The sequence below is a fragment of the Maylandia zebra genome, linkage group LG13 (genome assembly GCF_041146795.1).
Source record: "Maylandia zebra isolate NMK-2024a linkage group LG13, Mzebra_GT3a, whole genome shotgun sequence".
NCBI lineage: Eukaryota > Metazoa > Chordata > Actinopteri > Cichliformes > Cichlidae > Maylandia > Maylandia zebra.
In genome coordinates, this window is record NC_135179.1 from 5,169,869 (window position 1) to 5,192,848 (window position 22,980).

At 40.1% G+C, this 22,980-nt stretch overlaps 1 protein-coding gene across 2 annotated transcripts; it reads right to left on the reverse strand.

Moving 5' to 3' along the window:
• Nucleotides 1–205: 205 nt before the first annotated feature.
• Nucleotides 206–17,531, reverse strand: LOC143421758 (uncharacterized). Of its 2 annotated transcripts, XM_076891446.1 has the most exons (6): nt 17,348–17,531; nt 5,555–5,609; nt 3,484–4,741; nt 3,084–3,162; nt 1,392–1,868; nt 206–1,149 (listed from the first exon to the last, which is right to left on the reverse strand). In XM_076891446.1, exons 1-3 carry the CDS (start codon nt 17,371–17,373, stop codon nt 4,361–4,363), a joined length of 462 nt encoding a protein of 153 aa, XP_076747561.1. In that variant the 5' UTR covers nt 17,374–17,531; the 3' UTR covers nt 206–1,149; nt 1,392–1,868; nt 3,084–3,162; nt 3,484–4,360. The 2 variants fall into 2 exon arrangements, with proteins under 2 accessions (XP_076747561.1, XP_076747560.1); XM_076891445.1 differs by lacking the exon at nt 206–1,149 and having other exon boundaries at nt 1,162–1,868.
• Nucleotides 17,532–22,980: the final 5,449 nt, after the last annotated feature.

Here is a 22,980-nt window from a genome sequence, read left to right on the forward strand (position 1 = left end):
GTAGTGATTCTTGTGAATTGTGGACAGCTGGTCAACAGAACCCTCACCATGGCATGAGCTTAGACTTTCAAAAAAAAAACAAAAAAAAAAAAAAAACCCATACCTGCTGTGTTAAAAGTAACAACAAAGTCTGCATTAATGTAATGTATCAACGGGACACTTACTATTTTAGAAAAGTTATTATTTTTTTTTATTTTTTGCCTGTCCCATTTGGTTCTTTAGCCATCAGAATTGTTGTCTGAAGACCAACAAGGATACCCAATGGATTTACTTTGCCAAATGGATCATCGTGGCATTGCCGTATTGGTCCATTTGGTCGATCTTTGTTTTTATTATTTATTATATTTTATTTTCAGATGTTACAGATGGGACAGACATGAGTGAGGGATAGGAAAGGGAGAAAGAAAGAGGAAGGAAAGGAAAAACAGAAGGGGAGAGGGACAGTGAGAAAGGGGGGGAGAAAAAAAATAAAAATCTCCTGGCTCACCTGTTGAGAGAAGAATAGAAAACAAGCAGAAAAAAAAACAAAGCAACATACTAAACACAACACCATCGCATTAATCTAGCTAAGTGTAAACAGCAGTAAATACTAAATATTCAATGTTGTTGTGCAGCACGCAGGACAGATGTGCTTCGAAGTAGCAGCCAAGAAAGGTGTAATTTGGGTCTACGAGCAGTGAACACCCGTGTGCATACCTGTGTGGATCAGCGCGCTTGTATTCCAAAGGTTTCTCCATGTAATGATCTGCTAGGGAGTGTGTGGGGGGGGCCACAGCCCCGTCCTCCGGGGTGTGAAGCGGGTATGGAGGAGATCCAAACTCCAGACATCCAGAGGCCCCCAGAACATAAGAGACCAAGGAAGACCAGAGGGGCAGCCGCGCCACTGTTCCAGTAAGAGCTGAAGAGAGTCCCAGATGAGGGCTCACTCAGCAGCCGCGGAGCAGAAGCCAGGGGGAGTTGCAGTGACGCGCCCATGAGCTCCGCCGGCCCCCAGCTGTGCCTGAGTGACCGAGCCCCAGGCCGAGAGGCCGGGGGCACCCCACCTCCGAAGGGGCCCAAGCGAGCCCCAGGCTCCAGGCCCCGATAAGCGGCCGCTTAGTTATTCTTTACATTTGCAAATTTTTTAAACTTCGTTGTGCTCGGTCACACCTGTTAGCATAAAACTTGAAATATTCAAATAGTACGAAACCTTTGATAAGTGACAGTAAAGATCAGTTTAACAACTACGACATCAAACTCTTGTATTTGTCTTCATTTACAATTGCAACAAATTCCACACAACCAATTTCTCTGAAAATGAGTGCATGCTTCTGAAACATTTGATAAGCTGGATATTTCAGAAACATTCGTTTGAGTCTGCTCAATTGCAAAACAAAGGAAAAACTACTCACTTGCATGAGATAAGCATCTGCAGAGTCCACCGTTATATTGTTGTTCACATAAGTTTCTTAAACCATGAACAAATGAGTAATTGTCTAATCTGGAATGTAAAGTGTAGTCATTTAGTGACATACAAAAGTGAGAATGAGAACTTGCAAGTATTAAAAAACAAACAGTAAAATAAAAACTGTCCTTAACACTAAGGCAATTGTATGCTGTCAGCATACAATTAAAGTTCTGCATACACTTCCACCAATGTTCATTAGGACGTTCTGAATGACTTCAAAGATGTCCTCAAGTTCCTTTGGATAATCTATGTTGAAGGCAAAAAGAAGGCCCATCAGCATGGAAATGGCACTTGAGACATCCCTCAGATTAGACAGGATTACTGCCGCCTCAAGGACAACCAACACATCGATGATGTCTTCTTTCACCATCACAATGCCAACTTTCATCCTCTTAGAAAACGTGTCTTCAGTACCTGTCGGCTATAAAAGGGTTCAAAGACAAAAATAAAAAATACACAATTACAATTACACAATATCCCTTGTGCTTAAGAATTCATGTCTTTCCAAAGAAGAGCCACACTGATGCCTTGATTGATGGTGATTGGCTTTGGGTAACACTTATTAGTTGTTAAAGTTTTCAGAATGAGATATGCACCCCCATGTTACAAATCCATTTCTTGCTTTAAACAAAGACCATGTTCATAAATAACTGAGCATGTCTTCAATTGCAGAATTCAAACAATTTTCAATTTAAATGGTAAATGGCCTGTATTTGTATAGCGCTTTACTAGTCCCCTAAGGACTCCAAAGCGCTTTACACATTCAGTCATTCACACACATGGGTGGATGACTGAATCGTGGCTCAAGAGTTGACTCGGTCGTTGTGTCCTTGGGCAAGACACTTCACCCGTTGCCTACTGGTGGTAGTCAGAGGGCCCGGTGGCGCCAGTGTCCGGCAGCCTTGCCTCTGTCAGTGAGCCCCAGGGTGGCTGTGGCTACAATGTAGCTTGCCATCACCAGTGTGTGTGAATTTAAATTTACTTATGCTAAATATTGGCTGTGCTCTAAACCAAATGTGGCTGAGAATACACGAAATGTGCAAACTGCAGCTACACTACAGGATCAGATTGTGGCTCCATAGACAATGCTTCTTTAATCAGTAAGAGTTTATTTTTTCCCCTTATATTAACAGCATGAAAAAAGAGCATATAGACATGGCTGAACAGGTTGCATAATTGGCACTGAATATCAACATCCACCTTTACCCAGCTGCCCAATGACTCTGGGCCAGTAACCTTTAATTGCTTACCCAGTCTACACATTCTCTTTTCCAGGGTCCAGGACACTTCACCAAAGTATTGCCCCCCACAGCGGTAGCAGCCACTGCAGCCCCTTAATTATCCTAATATCTCTGCCATTACAATATACAATGTGAGAAATCAAATGTAAAGCTGAAGTGAACAGTACAGCAGCGAAATGTCAAAGACCCTGGTGAAGACATGAATAAACACAAGACACTAATAATATCAATGCTAGCTTGCCAGTTAGTTTCTCTGAAACCTAGACCAAATCCAGTGTCAAAGATCTTGTAATAATACAGTTGGTGAGGAGGAAGTACACATGTTATCACATGTTTCATTTAAAATCCACTGTGGTGCTGTCATTATTAAATTTACTAAAAGAAACAATGCTAACCTTCACAGTCTTGAGAGTCTGTGAGGGATCTTCCTTTAGAAAATGAGGTCCTCTGCCCTCTTCCTTTGTGTAGAGCTCTCTGGTCAAAGAAGTCAAAAAGAAAACAAAAACACTTTTTAAACAGTGTTTATGAAGCATGTAGACGGCTCCAAATTCACAGCTTTTTGATACATAATTCCATCAACATTGGAGATTTTGAATTGGGCTTATCAGGACATTCAAGTAGAATATGATATCCAACCTACCACCAATATACACAGTAAAAGTTACCACACTAAATGTCCAGTTGTGAAATATGATGACAGACTTTACTTATCAGCTATCTTTCAATGAGTTCATCAGTTGAACTGGATAACCTAAAACTTAAACAAAGGATTCGATTTTGCAGTTGAACACTTACATCATCACCGAAGCATTTTATGAGCCTAGTTAGCCCTCCTTGTTAGGCGGGGCTGTGTGCAGGCAGGAATAGGACCCAAGGTGCAGACTCCGGAGACAGACGTGAACTCAAAAAAGGCTTTAATTCTGAACGCAACATGACATAACTTGAAAAACTCAAAATAAACGGTAGATCGCAGGACAGACAAAACACACAGCAAAATAAACAGTAGATCACGACACAGACACTAAGAAACACAGGGCTTAAATACACAGAGGGCGCAATCAGGGAATGGGTAACAGGAGGGAAACACAGCTGGGGCAAATCAGGCCTAACGAGACAAGAGGAAGCAAAACCAGACATATTAACATCACACATGGACTTTCAAAGTAAAACAGGAAACATAACAGACTCACGGGCAGGCACTATAACAAAGGGAACAGAGACACTGACTGGATGTGGGAATACAGCAGAAAGGGGAGACAGCAACATGGAACCCAGACAGAAAACCAGAACACTAAAACTCTAACCAAACCCCACCCAGAGAACCTAAACTAAGAATAATCCTAAAACCCATAAAGCAAAGCTAGAATATAATGAAATAACAAAATCAAAGAACCAAAAACACAAAAACACTGGGTCAACGACCCAGGGACCCTAACAGTACCCCCCCCCCCTTAAGGGCTGGCTTCCAGACAGCCCAAACCAGAACACCAAAAACAAAAAAAAAAACAAAAAAAAAAACAACCCAACCAGGGTGGGCGGTGGGGGCAGCGACGGCGACCGAGCAGGTCAGGAGGCCGGCCGGGCGGGAGGCACTGGTGGCGGAGCAGTACAGGGGGCCGTCCATGACGGCGGCGTAGTTTAGAGGGCTGTCCATGACGGCAACGGCGTCCAGTCATCGGCCGGACAGAACGTGCAGGACGAGCAGGACGTGCAGGACGAGCAGGCCGGACAGGATGTGCAGGACGAGCAGGAACAGACAGATTGGAGACCTCAGGGGCAGACAAAACTGAACCCTCGGAGGCTGGACCAGGCGGAGCTGCAGAGGCTGAGGCCAGACCAGGCGGAGCTGCAGAGTCAGAGGCCGGACCAGGCGGAGCTGCAGAGTCAGAGGCCGGACCAGGCGGAGCTGCAGAGTCAGAGGCCGGACCAGGCGGAGCTGCAAACTCGGAGGCCGGACCAGGCGGAACTGCAGACTCGGAGGCCGGACCAGGCGGATCTGCAGACTCGGAGGCCGGACCAGGCGGAGCTGCTGACGGGCAAATTCTGCTTCAACCTGAGCAATAGAAGAAGAGGGGTGGGGAGTACAGGCAGAATTGAAAAAAAGTCTTTGAGACCCAAATTTAAGCAAACCGTCATCCGAGGCCCTTTAGAGAAAACACAAACACACAAAAGCAAACAAACAAAAAGATGCACTTTACCTGCCTTTCAGTGAACAAGGAAGTTCAGAGAACAATAAGCTCTGTCTTGAAATCTTTTAAAGTAGAATGATTGTGAAAATGACTTATGTGATGTAAAACTTTAGTAAACGTGCGATTAAAAGAACACTGAGTAAAAGGACAAGTAACAATTTCCTTATTCCTCAGATGTTTACCCTGACGAGCAATATTGCTTTAGTCCAACTGCCTCATTAAAGTTACACAACAGGCTTTTTACAATAAAGCCAGCAAGTCCATTACATACTCCCGTTTTAGATCTGAAATACTGTGCACATTCTGTGTATATGTAGTGGACAGCAATTTACCCAAAAGAGTGCAAGGTTTCCAAGTCCACCTCATTTAAATTACAAAGACACATGTGATCATCTAGACCTGTGAAAATAAATTAATGACAAACCTGCAGTTATGGATGTTATTACAACCACAACCTAAACAGTCTGCTCCATTGCTTTTGTTAATGAATCATTTGTTGGTAGCACGTCTGAATATTTAGTTTATGCCACCTGCATGCGATCATCAATAGTGCAATATTACTTCTTAAGAAGTACCCTGACACTACAATATTTATATCATTTGTTCTACAGAGCTATTAAGTTAAAATATAATCTGTGGTGTTTCCAGTATGACAAAATGCACAAATTGTAACTTACCATTTGACTCCACTGACAAAAATAAATCCCCAGCATCAAGTTTGGCTTCACAGACCTAAAATAAGTAAAATAAAAATATATGTTATAGTCAAAGGAGCTTGCAAAGAAAAGCGTCTGGACTTCTTTAAGTTGCTTGAAGACGTTTCACCTCCCATCCGAGAAGCTTCTTTAGTTCTAAGGTCAAATGGTGGAGAGTCCCAGATATAAACCTAGTGGGAGTAACCCCCCACAGAGGGACAAAAGGACCCCCTGATGATCCTCTAATCGTCTGAGCCAAGGTGTGAAACTGGGTGTGGGTCCCAATCAGCCAGAGTTTCGGGTGTGTTCATTGTGAAACCTGGCCCCACCTTATCACCTTCCCAGACGCCTTAACGCCCACTCACATCCTGGGCCATCTGACCTCAGGAATTCGCATGATAAGGTGGGGCCAGGTTTCAGGGGGAAAACTCCTCAAGCACACCATTGTTTTTCTTGTGACATTACCAATAAGTTTGATGTGTCACATGGCCCTCTTCCTATTGAAAAAAACAAAAGTTGTATCCAAGATGGCCGACTTCTAAATGGCCCCAATGGTCACCACCCATGTTGAGGAGTTTGCCCCCTCACATATACTAATGTGCCACAAACAGGACTTTAATATCACCAACCATTCCCATGTTATTACGGTGTATCCATATAAATGGCCCACCCTGTAGATTGCTTCTTGACGTGTCCGAAGTGTCCATGATGATAACACGGGCCTAACTATGGAGGAATTTTCTGAGCCATTGTACAAACTTCCAATACCATATTGAACATATATTAACTTGGCATAGTTTGAAGTCTGCAAGAGCCGTTTGGACTCTCCAAAGAGAACACATAATCTAGACATTTCCCATTGTCATTTTGAGTTTATCCCCAATTCTTTCTCCATGTTTTTGAGTCATTATTTGTCATGAATTCTAACTAGAACACATTTTTATTAGCATTACCAACTAGTATAAGTGGACAAATTACCTGATCAGTGGCAGATGGCAGACAGATGGATCCATTCCCCAGAAATTGGTTGACAGCATCAGTGCATCATGTTTGTACTTTGTGATAACAGGACAATGACAGTTGTTTTGGACACCTAAAGTGAAGTGATCTAATCAACAACCTATTTAGTGGAAGCACTCATGCTAAGTGATTAATGGAAATAACCTCACTGGGGCAATTTTTTGAAAGTCAGATGAATGTACAAGCTCTGTTTGGAGCAATCCCGTTTCCTGATATTGTTTAGATGACTCTGAAGAAACTAATGGGAATTAAAACATACTAAATTGAACCAGCAAGTTCATTTGTTACAGGTTCCTTTGAATTTGCATTAACATTACACAAATCCTCATTTAAATCTGATTATATTATCACTTGGGGAAAAAAGAAAAGAAAAAATGTAATTGTCATAAGTGTGGGTTTTTTTTGCATATAAGAAAGAGCCATTACTAATCATTTCTAATTTGTCATATTTAACTTATGATAGAAAATGCTGCAAGACACCCTCAAAGCAAGTCACAGAAGCAAAACTAACAATGTCAACTCTTCACAACCACACAAGAGGAAACATCAGGACTTTGATAAAGTCAGTACCATTCATTCACAGAAAACAAATACTATAATGAATGAATGTAAAACTAACATCGCAAAGCCATACTCGTATACACTGTTTACATTTTGTGTAAGGCCACAGCAGTTCAACACAGTTGGGCAACTCTTTCATAAAAAAACATTTTCATACGGACACTTTCAGTTCTCTAAAAATATATTTATTAATCTAAAGTGAAACGCATAATTTAAGAAACTTGGCATGCTTTTCTACTCCAACTACCATAAATTTGGTCAGTTTTAGAGAGAACCTTGTGTCTGTGTTATGTAAAGATTGGTCAAGGATTTTCTTTGTAGGAGGATGAATCGCTTCGCTGTCACCCAGTGGGAGAAAGGCCTTTGAAACGTATTCTTCCAACTGGATTTTTGCGGTGCTGTGGCAAGACTTAATCATATTAGGTGGACACATTATTGTGACACACTTGCACTGGGTAGATCACTGAGGAGTAGAAGACTAATAGCTCCCTGCTCTTGACATCTGAGTCATGGCCTTTACATTTTGTTGACTCTTGATCCCTTTTCCCCCCCCTTCTTTCTTTTTTCCCTTTTTTTCTGTTCCAGAATATAAGCTAACTCTACTCCGCTAGGACATTCCTGAGCTGTCCCTCTGATGCTGACTTCCTTTTGATTCCTCAGACCCTGGAAGAGGCAAAACTGTTCTATTTTATGTTTTTCTATCCAGATATATTTTTACTTCAAAGGCCTAGGTGATCACTTTGGGATCACTGCCATGATGAAAAATTAAGACTTTGCCAATCAGATGCTTTCCAGATTAGATTAGATGGTGGAACAGAATTTCATGGCATTTTTCACAATTTGATTCATTTTCACAAGATCCATGACACCACTTGCTGAAATGCAGTCCTGAGCTGTAACAGAGCATCTACCATGTTGTGCAGATGGTCATAGAGACTCACTGTTGTAGCCCTCTCCTGACCTCTTCTGTACTGATTGACCAGCCAAACAATTTATAAAGTGATTGATCCAAATTTAAGACCTATATGGGTAATTATATATTACTATATTGGGTAATTTACAATATCTCATCTTTATCCCTGTTCCCCTTCCTTAAGAATAACATTTTGACAGCCTGCAGTACAGCTATGTGCATCTCTCAGGTCCTGTGTTAGGTCTTCACTGTTCATCTGCTGTTAATAGTTATTTTTTCTTTTCTATTTTTTTTTCTTTTGTCCTCGTTCTTTTGTCCAGTTTCTTCAAATGGTTCATTGCTAAGTTGTCTGTTATGTGTAGACACAACACTGGTTCATTTGAATTCTGTGACTTTTATAACAAAACAAATAAACCAAAATCCAGTGATAATTGTTAAGATTCAAGGACTGGACTGAAAGTGATAAGTGAAAAAGCAGCAAATCTCCAAAGAGAAAACTTTAAAAGACATTTAGTAATCTTACAACAAATGTAAGTGTTTAAGGATACATGTATGTCTCTTAAATTCAGTTTTGTTAAATATAGTGCATCCGCTTGGACCATCATCCATACTGGCTTCAGAAGCCATGTTAATTTTCCATTCAATTTCAATTCTTCTATTTGTCATGCTGTAATCTTGGTGGTCGCCAGCTGGGACAAATGGCATGGAGAGGATATGTGGTATTTTGAACAGTTCACACAGTGTCATGGGATTAAAGATGCTTAAGATTGGTCACTGGGGGGGGGGGGGGGGGGGGGATGTGGCTTAGCTAGACGGCAGTGTCACAGGCCATGAAAACATCAAAGCAGCTTCTGTTACAGCTGTTCTTTTACTGCCACAGACTAAGTGAGTAATACACTAGTTTAGGTTGGCATGGAGACACCAGTGCTGTCTTTCAGTAGTCCCGCCTCACAACTTGTCATTTGTACTTCTGTACTATTTCTGAAACAGATAACAGATGAGGGTTGTGAATTGCTGCACCACAACCAACTGTGATAAATTGATTTTTAGTGATAAAGGAAGTGAGCCTTCTGTCTCGTGTTATCACAGAGACAAAGCTGCTGAATCTGGATCAGAATATCCAATATAGATGACTGCACAAGATGGAATTAAAGTGAAAAGTATTTCTTCAATGTAGAAGGACAACTGAGATAACAAGGCACCATGTCTTGTTAAACTGTGCTGGAGTGGACAAAGGTGATAGTGAAAGTCAAGAAACAATTACTTTAAAGATTAATAGAGAAAATTAGAAGCATGATAGTGATACTACTGCTACTACTAATAATAATAATAATAATTGGTTGCATATAATCTGACATGAACAACATGACACATCATATTTTACTGAGTCATTACTTCGTTATCAGATATTAAGCCACCGCAGGAGCAGTGTCTGGGAAAACTACTACCCTACCTCATTGTCTCTGCATGCTTCCTTTGTTGCAGCAGGTTGCCTGGTTTTGTCTTTATCTCTTGCTTTTACAGCTTCACTGTTTGCAAAGTTCTCACAAAAGAGGTATGGTTACAGCAGGTATTCTTTAGTCCCTGAAGATTTTATACAGAATCCAGTGTGATACCAGCAGCATTTTAACATCTGAGAAATTTGAATACCAAAGCACATTTATACCTTTGATTCAACTGCATAACTTTGGGTTTTGTCTTTAAAACATGGGTATGTGCTTAAAAATTCACAAACTGAAGCTGTGAATAAATATGCCTAATTTTTCTCTTTCTAATATCCAAAACATGTATATATGATAAAAAGCCAACCTGTCTCATCGGTAACATAGTGGTTACATGTTCAGGGTTGAGGGATAAACATGTAAAGGTTAAAAACTTTACACTTCATTTACAGATGAGGCTCTAATACATTTTGCTCAAACAAAATGCGTAGGCTTTTACACCCACTGCAAGTAAATGAAAATAAAACATTGAATTAAAGTAACACACAAAAAAGGCTGGTTCCTTTTCAAACTGCAACATCTAAGGTTATCCCACTACCTCCATATTAATGAAGGATTATTTAGTTATTATTCATTAACATGAATAAATAAGAAAAGGAAAATTTGACTGTTTCACAAACTGCCTTCAGACTGTGTTGCAAGTTATCCCCATTGGAGTTTAATTCTGCTTTTCATTTCAAGTGGGGTGGATAAAACAGCAGCTTACATGGAAATGTCATCACTATGTAAGACACTGTAACCCTAACCTAACCCTAACCCTTTACCCATGCTACATGTTAAGTGATTTAATGGTGGCATCATTAAATTTAAATAGTGCCAGTAATCAGGAAAAAAGCATTTTCCTTTTGCATCCTTCAGTATAAAAGATAAGGAGGATCTGGGGACCTGTTCTAATGAGTCTAATGCAGTAGATTGGCAGAGGGAGTGGGAGGGCACTATGATGGAAAGCCAAAATATATTTATGGCTGCCAACCTTGCTGTTTTGTGCTTTTTTCACTGCAGACATAAAAATATTGATTCCCAAGCATGTAAAACCTACGAATTACATGAGTGCAACTTGCAGTCATATCCAGCAGGGATGTCACAGTTACACAGATTATATCTGCACCTCACTGTACAATTGCTTACATTTTAAAGATCTAAAATCTGCCGAGTATCAGTTTGGGATAACCAATTTCCACTTCAAAACATTTCTGAAGGCTTTGTTTCATTCCTCCAGCAGCATTAGAGCATATAAACAAGAGTAACTTTAGGGAGAGTTGAGTACAAGGTTAACACAGAGGAGATGGATTTCATGCAGTGTTGGGAATTCAGATTTAATTTTCTGATTGGATATGATCATTCGCAGTTCTTCTTGTCAGTATTCAGTTGATATGATATGCGCAATGGAAGAAAAACATCATGGTGTCAATATTGACTCGTCTATATCCCAAATTTATCTCTCTTTGTTTTTCTCCTTTGGGACACCTGATGGCATTCGTAAGAAAGATGGAGAGGAGAAGGAGTATGAAAAAAAATCAGTCTGTGAACAGGACCTGCTCTCCTAAGGGGAAAGAGGACATTCAGTATAGCAAACTTTCAGGCAGATCAATTTGATGAGGAGACTGGAAAGCAGTAGAGAGGCACCTAGTCATAGTCAGAAAATCACAAACAGCATCCTTCCCATAAAAAAAGCACACAAGCCTATATACAAGCCTTCTTCTACCCACTCATCTTTTGCACACTAACAAGCATACCAAGAAATAAACACATTTGAACTCGAACTGATGTTACAGGAACTAAAAATCTTGTTTTTACCACTATAATGAGAAAAAAAAATCATGTATGCGACTGTGCTAAAGCAAACATTTATGTGAAGCTATATGCATGTGCACAGGCAACACATAGATATATTAAAGGAGACAAATTTGACATTCAAAAAAGAAGGAGAACCCACAAAATATTGCACACAAGCTTATTAGCTTATTATCATTAAGTGTCATGTTTATAGAACAAATTAGTCAACATATTTATTTCAGTGTAGGCAAGAGCTCCAACTCTCCCTGCTAACTCACATTTATCCGTCACTACCAGGTTTCTGAAGATAAAAATAATGTTATTAACATTAGAACTGGCAAGGGGGTCATTAGACCCCATGGAAATGAATGTATAACCCCTATTGCTGCATGCCAGGTTGCCTGGCAATAAAATTATTTACACACATGAGCGAGAACTAGTTGTGTTTGTTAAAAACATATGTAGGACACTGTAGTTAGATAAAAGGTGACTAATTACTGGCAGGCTGAGGATGGGATTTTGCGCTGGAGAAGAAAATGTCACAGTGTGACTGAACAGCTGGGAAACCAGGTAAGATGCTGGCTGTTCTGAGCAGCGGAGTAACGATAGTTGAACTAACCAGAGCAAATAAACAGTGGACTCCACAACACTATGTTTTGTACTATCTTCATTTTTAAGCAACCAAAGCCATTTTTCTGGAGTAATTACATTTTTAGATGTGTGATTTGTTGTAGAGTGAGTTCATTCGAATGTGTATTTTTCATTTACGGTCGGTAATGAAATGATCTAAATCATTGATAAAAAATGTTAAAACCTGTAAATATTACGTTTAAATACTTGTTTTGTCAAATCTTACTTAAAATATGAAAAAAAAAATCAGATGAAAATTACTTTTTGAAGAAATGATTTTAGTGGTGGTTCTCAGGAGTTCGGAATCCTGGCAATTATGGTGTTAAGCCTTGAGACACACGGTAAACGTTAAAACTCTCTATTTTGCTTTGCTGAATGTGGCGTACTGTTGTGCTGATCATGTTTTCTTTTTACTTCTCTAATTTATCAAGTACTGTCACAGTACCAAGAATTCACCAGAATCAATTTAAGTTCAGAGCAGACTTAATTTCTATAATTTATTTATTTAGACTTTTTTTTTAGACCATTCCTTCAAACTTTCCCTTCATCGTGCTCTTCACCTTTCAGTGTTCAGACACAGTTGATCTTTGCTTCCTGTTTAATTCAGGACAGACTCATTCAGGGCTGCATCCTCCTAAGGCCGCATTTGTAGACCGATTACGTCACAGCGACGAGCCGAAGGCTGTCCAAATTCGTAGACTCTTAAGAATGCAGCCGACAAATGCGTCTGTCACTACCCGATCCATACCGGAAACCCGATCTGTACCCCGCATGCGCGAAAGGTGTCTACTTCCGGTCGAAGCGTTTTACGATAGTTACGGGTCAGAGTATCTGTTAAGATGTTAAGAATAACAAGTATCTCTTAAAATGTTTTCAATAATGAAACATTTAATATAATGCAGACAAAAACGAAAAATAAAAAGATAGTTACGGATCAGGACTCTCCGATCCTTACTGCACATGTGCAAAGTCGGACCGTACAAATCGGGTCTACCCGATCCATACCGCGCATGTGCGGATGTTTTCTTCTTCTTCTGTTCGTTTAATGGCAGTTTACTCCCCAGTGTACGAGGATACTGCCACCTGGTGACTGAGCGAATGAACCCTATTGTAAACTGAATTAGCGTCATTACAAACGTGTGTTAAATTTGATTTAGTGATAATCGAGTGTGTTTATACTTGTCTGTGTGGAGAGGATTGATTGGAATAGTGATGATGATGTCCGCTATCACTGTCAATTGTCAGTAAACACTTCATCTGGCTGATGAATCTTCACGTGACATATTTCAAAGTCTGTATTATTAACTCTGTAATTAGGCGCCATTCTTCTTATTTGACAGCGCTGTTGTTCAATCGGGGAACGCTCTCTGTTGAGGAGAAAAGCGTGAATTTGTTTGTATACGGATTATCCATTGTTTAAATGTCCCGGTAGTCGAAAAGGAGGCAGAGCTGTTGAGAAATGCTAGGAGCTAACTGGGCGCTAACTGTATCATTCAAATATATTGAACGTCGCAATGTTGGCAAAGAGAGGAAGTGACGTAAGATTTGCGCATGCAGGGTACCGATCGGGTTTCCGGTACGGATCGGGTAGTGACAGAGTCCTCCTTTCCCCGAATTTGAAGGATGGGTTGGGTCTGTCCTTCATGGCCTACCATATCCCAGAATTCATAGCGCGGCCCAGCCAAACTCCAGCTTCCAACAATGGCGGCCGCTACTACATTTTAAAATTACTCTTTCTGGGTCACAAAATAAGCTTTTAACATATTTTCAAGCGAGAAAGTAGCTGTGTAAACATCAAATATCTGCTCGGTTTATCAAGACATCGCATATTTTCAAAAGTGCTTCGACGTTTTCGGAGACGTTTGTTACCTACCAGCTCGATAGCTAGCCGAGAGCTGGAGGGTGACTGAAGCCGCCGAGAACGGCACAACTGCCGGCACATCATTTTCAGATCACCGCGGACTTTTGCTACTCAGGTTAAACGTAATATACAAGTCACTTAGACAACCTAAAAATGTTATTGTTGGGCTTTTTCAGTGTTTTGTTTGTTTGTGAGTAAATCGGTTTGGCTGAGATTAAAGTTATTAGATTAGATTAGATAAAATAAAACTTTATTATTCACCGGTGGGTTCCTCCTTGGTTTTTACACAGCTGAATAAACATCAAACAGAAAACTGATTAAACAGAAGTATGAGACAGTTGAGAGTTTACGCCAGTGTCCTGTTATATTTTAGATAGCAAGGAGCAGACGGCTGAGTTTATTAAACTCCACCGAGACAGCGGTGACGCTAATCAGAAGGCTGGACCGTCCAATTTCCTCAGCCATTTACTTCCGGCCTACCCGACCTTCTGAGGACCTGGCCCACGTAGACCGCGAAGGCTGGGTCCTCAGGAGGATGCAGCCCATGAATTTGGACATGAACAATGATTCAATGATTTTCGATGATTCATAATTGACCACATAATGGGTGATTGTAGGTCAAACACATAGGTACAGAACTATACATGGGGAGGAGATATTGAATTCCAGCCAATTAACAGCTCCCTTTTTCAAACCCAGTTCTGACTATTACCCTCTGTCTCCTATATTTCCAGCACCTGTCTTGTTCTGAATGTTTTGCTGCTCGCAGACTTTCACATTCACCTCATGTTCTACCTGCGGCTGACAGCTGACTGACAGTCGACAACCTCTTTTCCAGGGAGTTACCACTTTAGCAAAATTCTGTAACACAGAGATGCAAAAATATCAAACCAAATTCACAGAGGCACACACACACAGTCATACACTGATGCAATGACAGCATTGTTATTGTAAATACTCATCTCATATTTGTACACAAAGTATGGAGACGAAAGCACACATACAAATAAATGATGTTGGCTCGATGCAAATTAGTGTGCGAATGTTTGCGTGTGTGAAAATACCCACACACATTGTTGTAGTGGTGCGGGTTCATAAGAGCAAATGCAGTGAAATCTTTGCTGGGCATTTATGTAAAGCTGTGAAACTGTCAGGTTTGTGTTGGAGTTTAAAAACATCACTGAGACACGGGCTGATTTTGTAATTTTAGATCATGATTGGACTGCATTTTACCAGGCTGATAAGGTGCCATAGCTGAGATCCATATTACCATTTAGTGTTATTGGATCATGCCCTTGTACGCCTGCTTTCATGTCTGGATTTCAATCCTATTTAATGAATGTACTGAAAGTTGAAATTTTCACGTCTCAGAGTAGAGTTGCTGGATTCATTACTGAGAGGAAATACAAATCGAAGGGTTGACAGTGGAAAAGAGTGTCAGAGATAGCAGTAAAAGGGACGTGGTCTTTTATAGTCAGTCATAATGTCACGTGTCACTAGGCGCCTGTAGATTTAGGACCTTTGACTGCTCCGCCATCCGCCATGACAGGATTGTGCAGGGAAGAGGTTGGCCTCAGGTCTTTGGGGCTGACATGTCAAGAAGCTCTATAAGTAATGAAGGCTTCTCGCTCTGTGTGTGTGTGTGCGTGTGTGTGTGTGTGTGTGTGTGTGTGTGTGAGTGAGAGAGAGACTGTGTATAGTACAAGTAGCTTGTCATCATCTCCCAGCTTGCTTACCAAACCAGCATGAGTAGAGAGTTCCTCTTAGGTCAAATAGAATCTATTATTCATATTTTGAGCTCCATATCTAAAATTTCTGAACTGTGCCTTTGCACGATTCCAGATAAAAAAGAAAAAAAAAACATCTTGCTGGGCTTTGTTCAACCCCTCAATTTATCTTCTGTCTGAAACAAGCTGTTTTAGCTCCCGCCCTCCTTTAGACCACCCTCCACTTAAGCTAGCTTCTTATGATTTTGCCTCTCAAATCAGAGAGTTTGAACAGCAGGGCTGCTGTGCTCACACTCAGAGCTGTGTGCTTAAGATGATAATATTAAGGATATCCCCTGCCTCTGATGACATACCAAAGGTCAAACAAACAAAACAAAAGCTGTCAAACTGTACATAATGTGTATGCAAAATAAATTCTTTATTTTCCCCAACCTATTGAACTGGACAGGTGTCCTAATGTGAGTAATGTGAATGTAGTAGTTGATAGTGATGTGCGGATCGATCCTGAAATATCGATTCCTCCGATACCAATCATTTATGTTCTAGAATCGATTCTCACATTAAAATATCGATATTTTAGTCATTTGTAGTTTATCATTAACAGGAACACAGTCGAAAGAAACTATAACATTCGGATTGTGTACATTCAAAGGAACTACTTCCTCTTCCGCCTTTCATAGTCATGTGCGAAATACGGCTGTACAATAACTCGCAGCCCCTTGGCGTGCGCACTTGTCCGGGTGGAAAATTGGGAGAAATTCGGGAGAATGGTGGCTCCAGGAGATTTTCGGGAGGGGAACTGAAATTCAGGATTCTCCCGGAAAAATCGGAAGGGTTGGCATGTATGGTTGTGGCAACATCACTAACCTTGTCAAACACCTCAGAGCAAATCATATCACAGAATATAACGAGCGTATGTTGAGGCGAACTGAAGAGGAGGAGAGGGACAGGTGCTGCTAGGGCGAGACAGACGTCACGGAGTCCTTTAGTGCTGCAGGCAGGCAAGGTGTTCAAATAGGCACAACTTGAGTTTTTTCATTTCTACATGATAACTCTGCATTATTAAGTGATAAGAACAAGTAATCTGATGTCCTGTAATCATTATGATGCTATAATTTGAGATACAATAAATAAAATAAGTTTTTGTACAAAGTATCGGTATCGGATCAGTATCGTCGATACCACCCTGAATATTACTTGGTATCAGATCAGAAAGGAAATCAGTGGCATTGCACATCACTATTAGTTGAACAGGTTAGCTGTAAATGTTAGTTTAGACTCTTTTACATTTTCAGCTTGATACATAGGAAAGTAAAGGTTAAGATGGATTATTGCTTAGGTCATAGTGGAGACGCAATGGGGACTGGAGTTTTCGTCAGCAAGATGATCTGGTTTAAAAATCTGCCAAATCAAACATGCAGAGCTGTGTGGCACGGCGATGACTTTTTCTGAATAAGGGACTTAGTCGGACTCATTCAACAGTAGGTTGCAGTGGGTGACTATTGCTCTATTGAGCCTTAATTTACTGATAAGTAACACAAAATCTGGACATCTATGTGCAAATATATTGAATGCCATCCAGTCACAGACCGATACCCTCACTGTCTGCTTTGCTACATGAATTGCACATTATTTCTGCATTAGCACTAAACCATTTCTAAGTTATGTATCACAAAATTCTTAAATGTGTATTTAATTTCTTAGAATACTAGCGAGACATACAAACTATGATAAACAATATGCATTTCTGTTTGTTTGATACTAAACCTAGTGCAGAGCACCTACCTGATCTTGGATCCCACAGAGGTCATTTATCTTGCTAATATTTTACATCTTCATTACATGCGACTCTGGATACTGTAGTTCATTGCAAAAAGAAGGCCTCAGATCACAAATACTTGTCTTCCTGGTATAACACTCAATATCTTTTAAACAGATAACACGTAAGCTTGTTACAGTTTGCTGCTTTATAAACAACCCTAGGTTTCCCCTCAGTACTGTAGCCAGGACAAGACTGCTCAAAGAAATACTACCAATATTTAGTCTTATGATCAACCTATCTCTGTTAATCAGCTAAGTACCACAGGCCTTCAAACTGGCAGTAGTTAAACTGTCACCTAAAAAACAACAAACCCAGCTGTCTTAGTAAATCATAGGCCAATCTCAAAAATTCTTGAGAGAGCAAAACAACTAACAGATCATCTGCAGAGGAATGGCTTATTTGAAGAGTTTCAGTCAGGTTTCAGAACCCCTCACAGTATAGACGCAGCTCTCATGAAGGTTACCAATGATTTTCTTATGGCCTCTGACAGTGGACTCATCTCTGTGCTTGTCCTACTAGACCTCATATTAACCATAATATTTTAATACAGTAAAGGTACCCATGGGGAATTATATCTGTCTAATAGACTCCAGTTTGTTCATGTAAATGGGAGGTCCTCTTCACGACCTAAGGTTAATTATGGAGTTCCACAGGGTTCCATGCTAGGCCAAATGTTATTGACAATTTTATCACATGCAGATGATGCCCAGCTTTATCTATCATCAAACCCAGATAACACACACCTATTAGTTAAACTGCAGGAACATCTTAGGGACATAAAGACCTGGATGAACTCTAACTTTCTGTTTCTAAATTCAGATAAAACTTAAGTTTTTGTACTTGGCCGTAAAAAACTTATAAATATGGTATCTAACCAGATCGTTTCTCTGGTTGGCATTGCCTTGGCCTCCAGTAACACTGGGAGAACTCTTAGAATATTTTTTGATTAGAATATGTCCTTCAATGCATGTATTTAACATGCATTTCTTCTATTTGCACTATATCTCTAAAGTTAGAAATATCCTGTCTCAGAGTGATGCTGAAAAACTAGTTCATGCATTTATTACTTCTAGGCTGGACTACTGGAATATGTTGTTAACAGAATGTCCTAAAAGCTCCATGAAAAGCCTTCAGTTGATTCAAAAAGCTGCAGCAAAAGTACTGATAGGGACTAGAAAAAGAGAGCATATTCCTCCTGTATTGGCTTCTCTTCACTGGCTCCCTGTTAAAATCAAAATCAAATTTAAAATCCTTCACCTCACACAGAAGGTCTTCCCTCTCAGACTGCTAGCTTACTTGTGGTTTCTAGGATATAAAGTAGTATGAGAGGCAGCACCTTCAGCTTTAACACCCCTCTTCTGTTTTCAACAAAACATATAGTTTGGGCTGGATCAGGTGACCCAGAATCCACCTTTAGTTAGGCTGCAATAGACTTAGGGCTGCTGGGGCTTCCCATGATGCACTGTTTCTCCTTCTCTTCATTAACCCCTTTTTACTATCCACGTGTTTATGCATGTGCTCTGCATTTAATTATGAGTTATGTTTAATCTGGCTCTCTTCCACAGAATGTGTTTTGCTTGTCCCTCTTTCCTCACCCCCAACCAGTCATGGCAGATGGCTGCCCCTCTCATTGAGCCTGGTTCTAGGTTTCTTCCTGTTCAAAGAGAGCTTCTTCTCTCCACTGTCGCCAAAATGCTTCCTCATAGGGGGTTGTCTGATTGCTGGGCTTTCTCTGTATTATTATAGGGTCTTTACAATATTAAGCACCTTGAGGTGCCTGTTTTTGTGATGTGGGGCTATATAAATAAAATAAAAGCTCAATTTTAAAAAAAAATTACTTTGGGGGAAATAAAATTAGAGCTGTAATAACCTGTGAATAAAGATGAAAGAATCATTTGACATCCTTTAACAGAAATGCACTGCCTCTCTGGCTTTCCTTGATGATTTTGATTCTCTCTGAACTCTGATTGTTTGTTTCTTTCCTGACCTTCCTTCCTGTCTGTCATATGAAAAATGCAATTACTTTGAATAGCAGACAATTTTAGGTCAGTGAGTGATTTGACACATTTGTGTCAAATAGTTCATCTATCCATGAATAGTCCACCCATCATCTGGCAGAACACACAACCTGATGGCTTAGAAACACACCTCTTACATTTAGACTCACATCAGAAGTCCAAATCACATTTTCCCTTATTTGTGGGCAGTTTATCCTTCAAGCTCGGATCCTCTACCAGAGGCCTGGGAGTTTGAGGGTCCACAGTATCTTAGCTGTTCCTAGGACTGCGCTCTTCTGGACAGAGATCTCTGATGTTATTCCTGGGATCTGCTGGATCCACTCACCTAGCTTGGGAGTCACCGCACCTCTGATTACCACTTGTTACCTTCACCCTCCACTTCTTCTTGGGCTCTTCTCTGAGCCCTTGGTACTTCTCCAGCTTCTCGTGTTCCTCTTGATGTTGCTGTCATTCGGTGTCACTATGGCCATCTTCTTCTGCTTGTCTCTCTCTCTGTACACACACACACACACACACACACACACACACACACACACACACACACACACACACACACACACACACACACAGAGAGATGCTAAACACTCTTTTAAAAGGAATATGGGATATCATCAGGTATTAGCAATTTTTAAAGGACAGACTGCCGACTTCCTGCACTGTGGGAGGATTTGTTGATAACCTTTATCCTCAATACTTCGAAATGCACTTATATCACTGTTGGAGAAATAGGGACTTGCTTTATCTGGCCAGAAGCTACACTCACTTCTCAGACATTTCATTTTATTTCAATCACAGCTTATGTGAGAACAGATTCAAAGCCTGCCCCTGACCCAAAAGAGTAGGTCTCAGCATTGACGTCAGTGTGAGCACGAGAGAGACAAAGAGAGAGCAAGTCTTTTGAAATGCTCCTCTGGCATTTCACGGGGATATACTGTAAAAATCTAAGTTACAAAAAAAGACCTGTCTTCACCAGAAAGTGAAAGTACTGGTTTTATGTTAAAATATTATATGTCAAACTGTTTGTGACGTATAGTAGGTATAGTATGACTTTGTAACATGAATCATTCATATTCATGTATCTTTAATCTGCTACCAGTGAGTGTTTAATCAAACTTCTCTGATCAAAATAATTACCAAACACTATGAGGTAATGTTACCTGATAGAGCATTGTTAGGATAGAGTGCATGCAATAAGAATATGGCTTCACTACATTTAAAGATTCAACATAATATTTTAGAAAGAAAAATTGTGTTCTCATTACTCATGACATGAGTAAAGGGAGTTGCATATTCAAGTCTGCAGCCCGTCTACATTAGTGAAGCTGTCATGACTCAGGTGCAAACTCTCCAATACAGGACGGTGATTTTATTAATAATTGAATAACGCAACAACAGTTCAAGATAAAGTCCACAGTAATTATAAAATCCCAACTTCCATGTGCTTGTGATTGTTGTCAATAGTTTTCTCCTTCGAGACTCACTCTCTAAACATTGTTTGCTCATCACTTACAGGATTCTCCACACTGGTTAAAGGAGCAAGACAACAAGTACTAGAGCCGAGGAATTAAGAACAGGTTTGTGACCATCAGCAGGTGCTCGGAGACCAAAGGTGGGAACACTGAATGAGTCCCACCACTGTGCAAAAATCAGTACGCTGGCACACACAGATATATAAACAAGGATGGCAGAGAGGCAAGATAAAGAGCAAAAGAGGAGAGAGCTGAGACTCTAGAGTAGAGTCTAAGCTCCAAAGCACCTGTTGTACAAAAGGCAAGCCAGTCGGCTGTACTGATGAATGGAGCCAGATCTGCCGAGTAAATATATCAGCATACAGCTGCTGATTAGCCAATCAGAGGGAAGGCACACCATCACTTCACCACATGGCATACAGCATATTACTATACTCCTCTCACTCACATTATCGATGTGCAACCCTGATTCTTGTTCAATAAATGAGTGAACGGCAGATACCTGAGTGGCAGTGGATTTTGTAGATAAGCCATCTGTTCTTATCGGACAACCCTGTTGAGATTGTGGATTCATGGAGTCAGCACCTTATCACCCTGGCATTCATAGCAGGTGGTCAAGTCTGTCTCTCTTAAAGTGACATCCTCCGTTACACCGGTCGTGATAAATCCACATTTGGTGTTGCACAGTTGTTTTATAATAAGGAAAATACAAGTGGCAACTCTGTACAGTTACCCAAATAGTTTATTCTGTTCATCTGGACTTTGTGTTCTCAATGGGAGAAACTTTTCGTCACTCATTCAAGTGACTTCTTCAGACTCAGCTGACTGCAGGTTTTCCCAACCTAATAAACACTACCACTGATGAACAGTGGGCAATGAGGTCAGTTTCTTGATCATCTTGATCTGTATAGTTTCAAAAATTCTAGAATGGCATCCAACATGGCAAAGTGAGAAAAGAAGAAAATCAGTAGCTTCTTATAATTCAACTGCAACCCTGGTATAATCCTTCTGGAGGAATACCGGACCTCATATGTTTCAGTCCATTATGACCGAAACATACATTTTGAATACTCTTTTACAGACTCGATTTTCAAAAGGTAAATTTACCTTAAAATGCTGCTTTCTATCCCCACAAATGTATCCCTGTGCTTTTCTTTTTTTCAGAAAATGCAATTAAGTCATTCTTAACTATCTGTGCTTGAATAGAAATTAGACAACCTGTGCACTTACAGGCACCAACTCACTTTTACATAAGAACTTACTAGCTGCTTGGTCCTTAAGATCAAAGTTTAAATCTTCTCAGCAGTCAGGGAGACAGGTAAGTACCAGCTTTTGACAGACGAAAGGCAAGCTGTTATTACTTTGAGGCATGAAAGACTGAGAAAAACTTAAATTACCTTTGAGTTCTCTGTGTTATACTATCACAAGACATCTAGATACTAGAAAGTCTAGCAGACCTAGACTGACAATAAAATCAGACAAGGTTGTCTTGTGGAAAAGAAAGCTTACTGCATCAGGCATCAACCAAAATAATGTGTCCCCTCATGAGTATTGTAAACATATGAGAAAAAAGTAGTTATTGTAAGATGTAGCAGCTCAGAGTTTATTTGAAAAAATGATGTGAAATGAAATAGAGGCTGGGAAATTCTCCATCTTACTGACAAATCAATAACTTAATGAGCAGCACAACTTCATATTAGTATTCATTAAAACTTTAAATCTTAACTTATATTTGCTTAATTATGACAAACTATTCTTGGACTTTGATGTGATATGTTACAGGCTAAACTTGAATCGATGTACTCGTCTTGATTGTGCCTCATTTTAAATGCACTACAGCTGTAGTTTGCTTTGGCCAAAACTCAGGTGCTCTCACCACACACAACTGACTCACAAAGATAGAATGCAGTGATGCAGTGTCCACCTTTAGAGACTGTATTTAAGAAAAGTGGTTATTGATCTTTTATCATTCACAAATCTTCTTTTTTCTCTTTGAATCCCTTTCCTTGTATGAAATGAAAAGAATAACCAAATTGAACTTTCTTAAACTTTAAGTAACATCTATCTAACCTTACGACAACCATTCTTTAAACAGTTGTACAAAAAATG

What these genes read in the sequence shown, in the direction of transcription:
- LOC143421758 (XM_076891446.1), bottom strand. Translation starts at nt 17,373, where the DNA reads ATGACCTCTGTGGGATCCAAGATCAG. An exon ending in TCTGTGGGATCCAAGATCAG is followed by an intron (nt 5,610 to 17,347) that starts GTAGGTGCTCTG and finishes TACTTATTTTAG; the next exon opens with GTCTGTGAAGCCAAACTTGA. An exon ending in TTTGTCAGTGGAGTCAAATG is followed by an intron (nt 4,742 to 5,554) that starts GTAAGTTACAAT and finishes TCTATTGCTCAG; the next exon opens with GTTGAAGCAGAATTTGCCCG.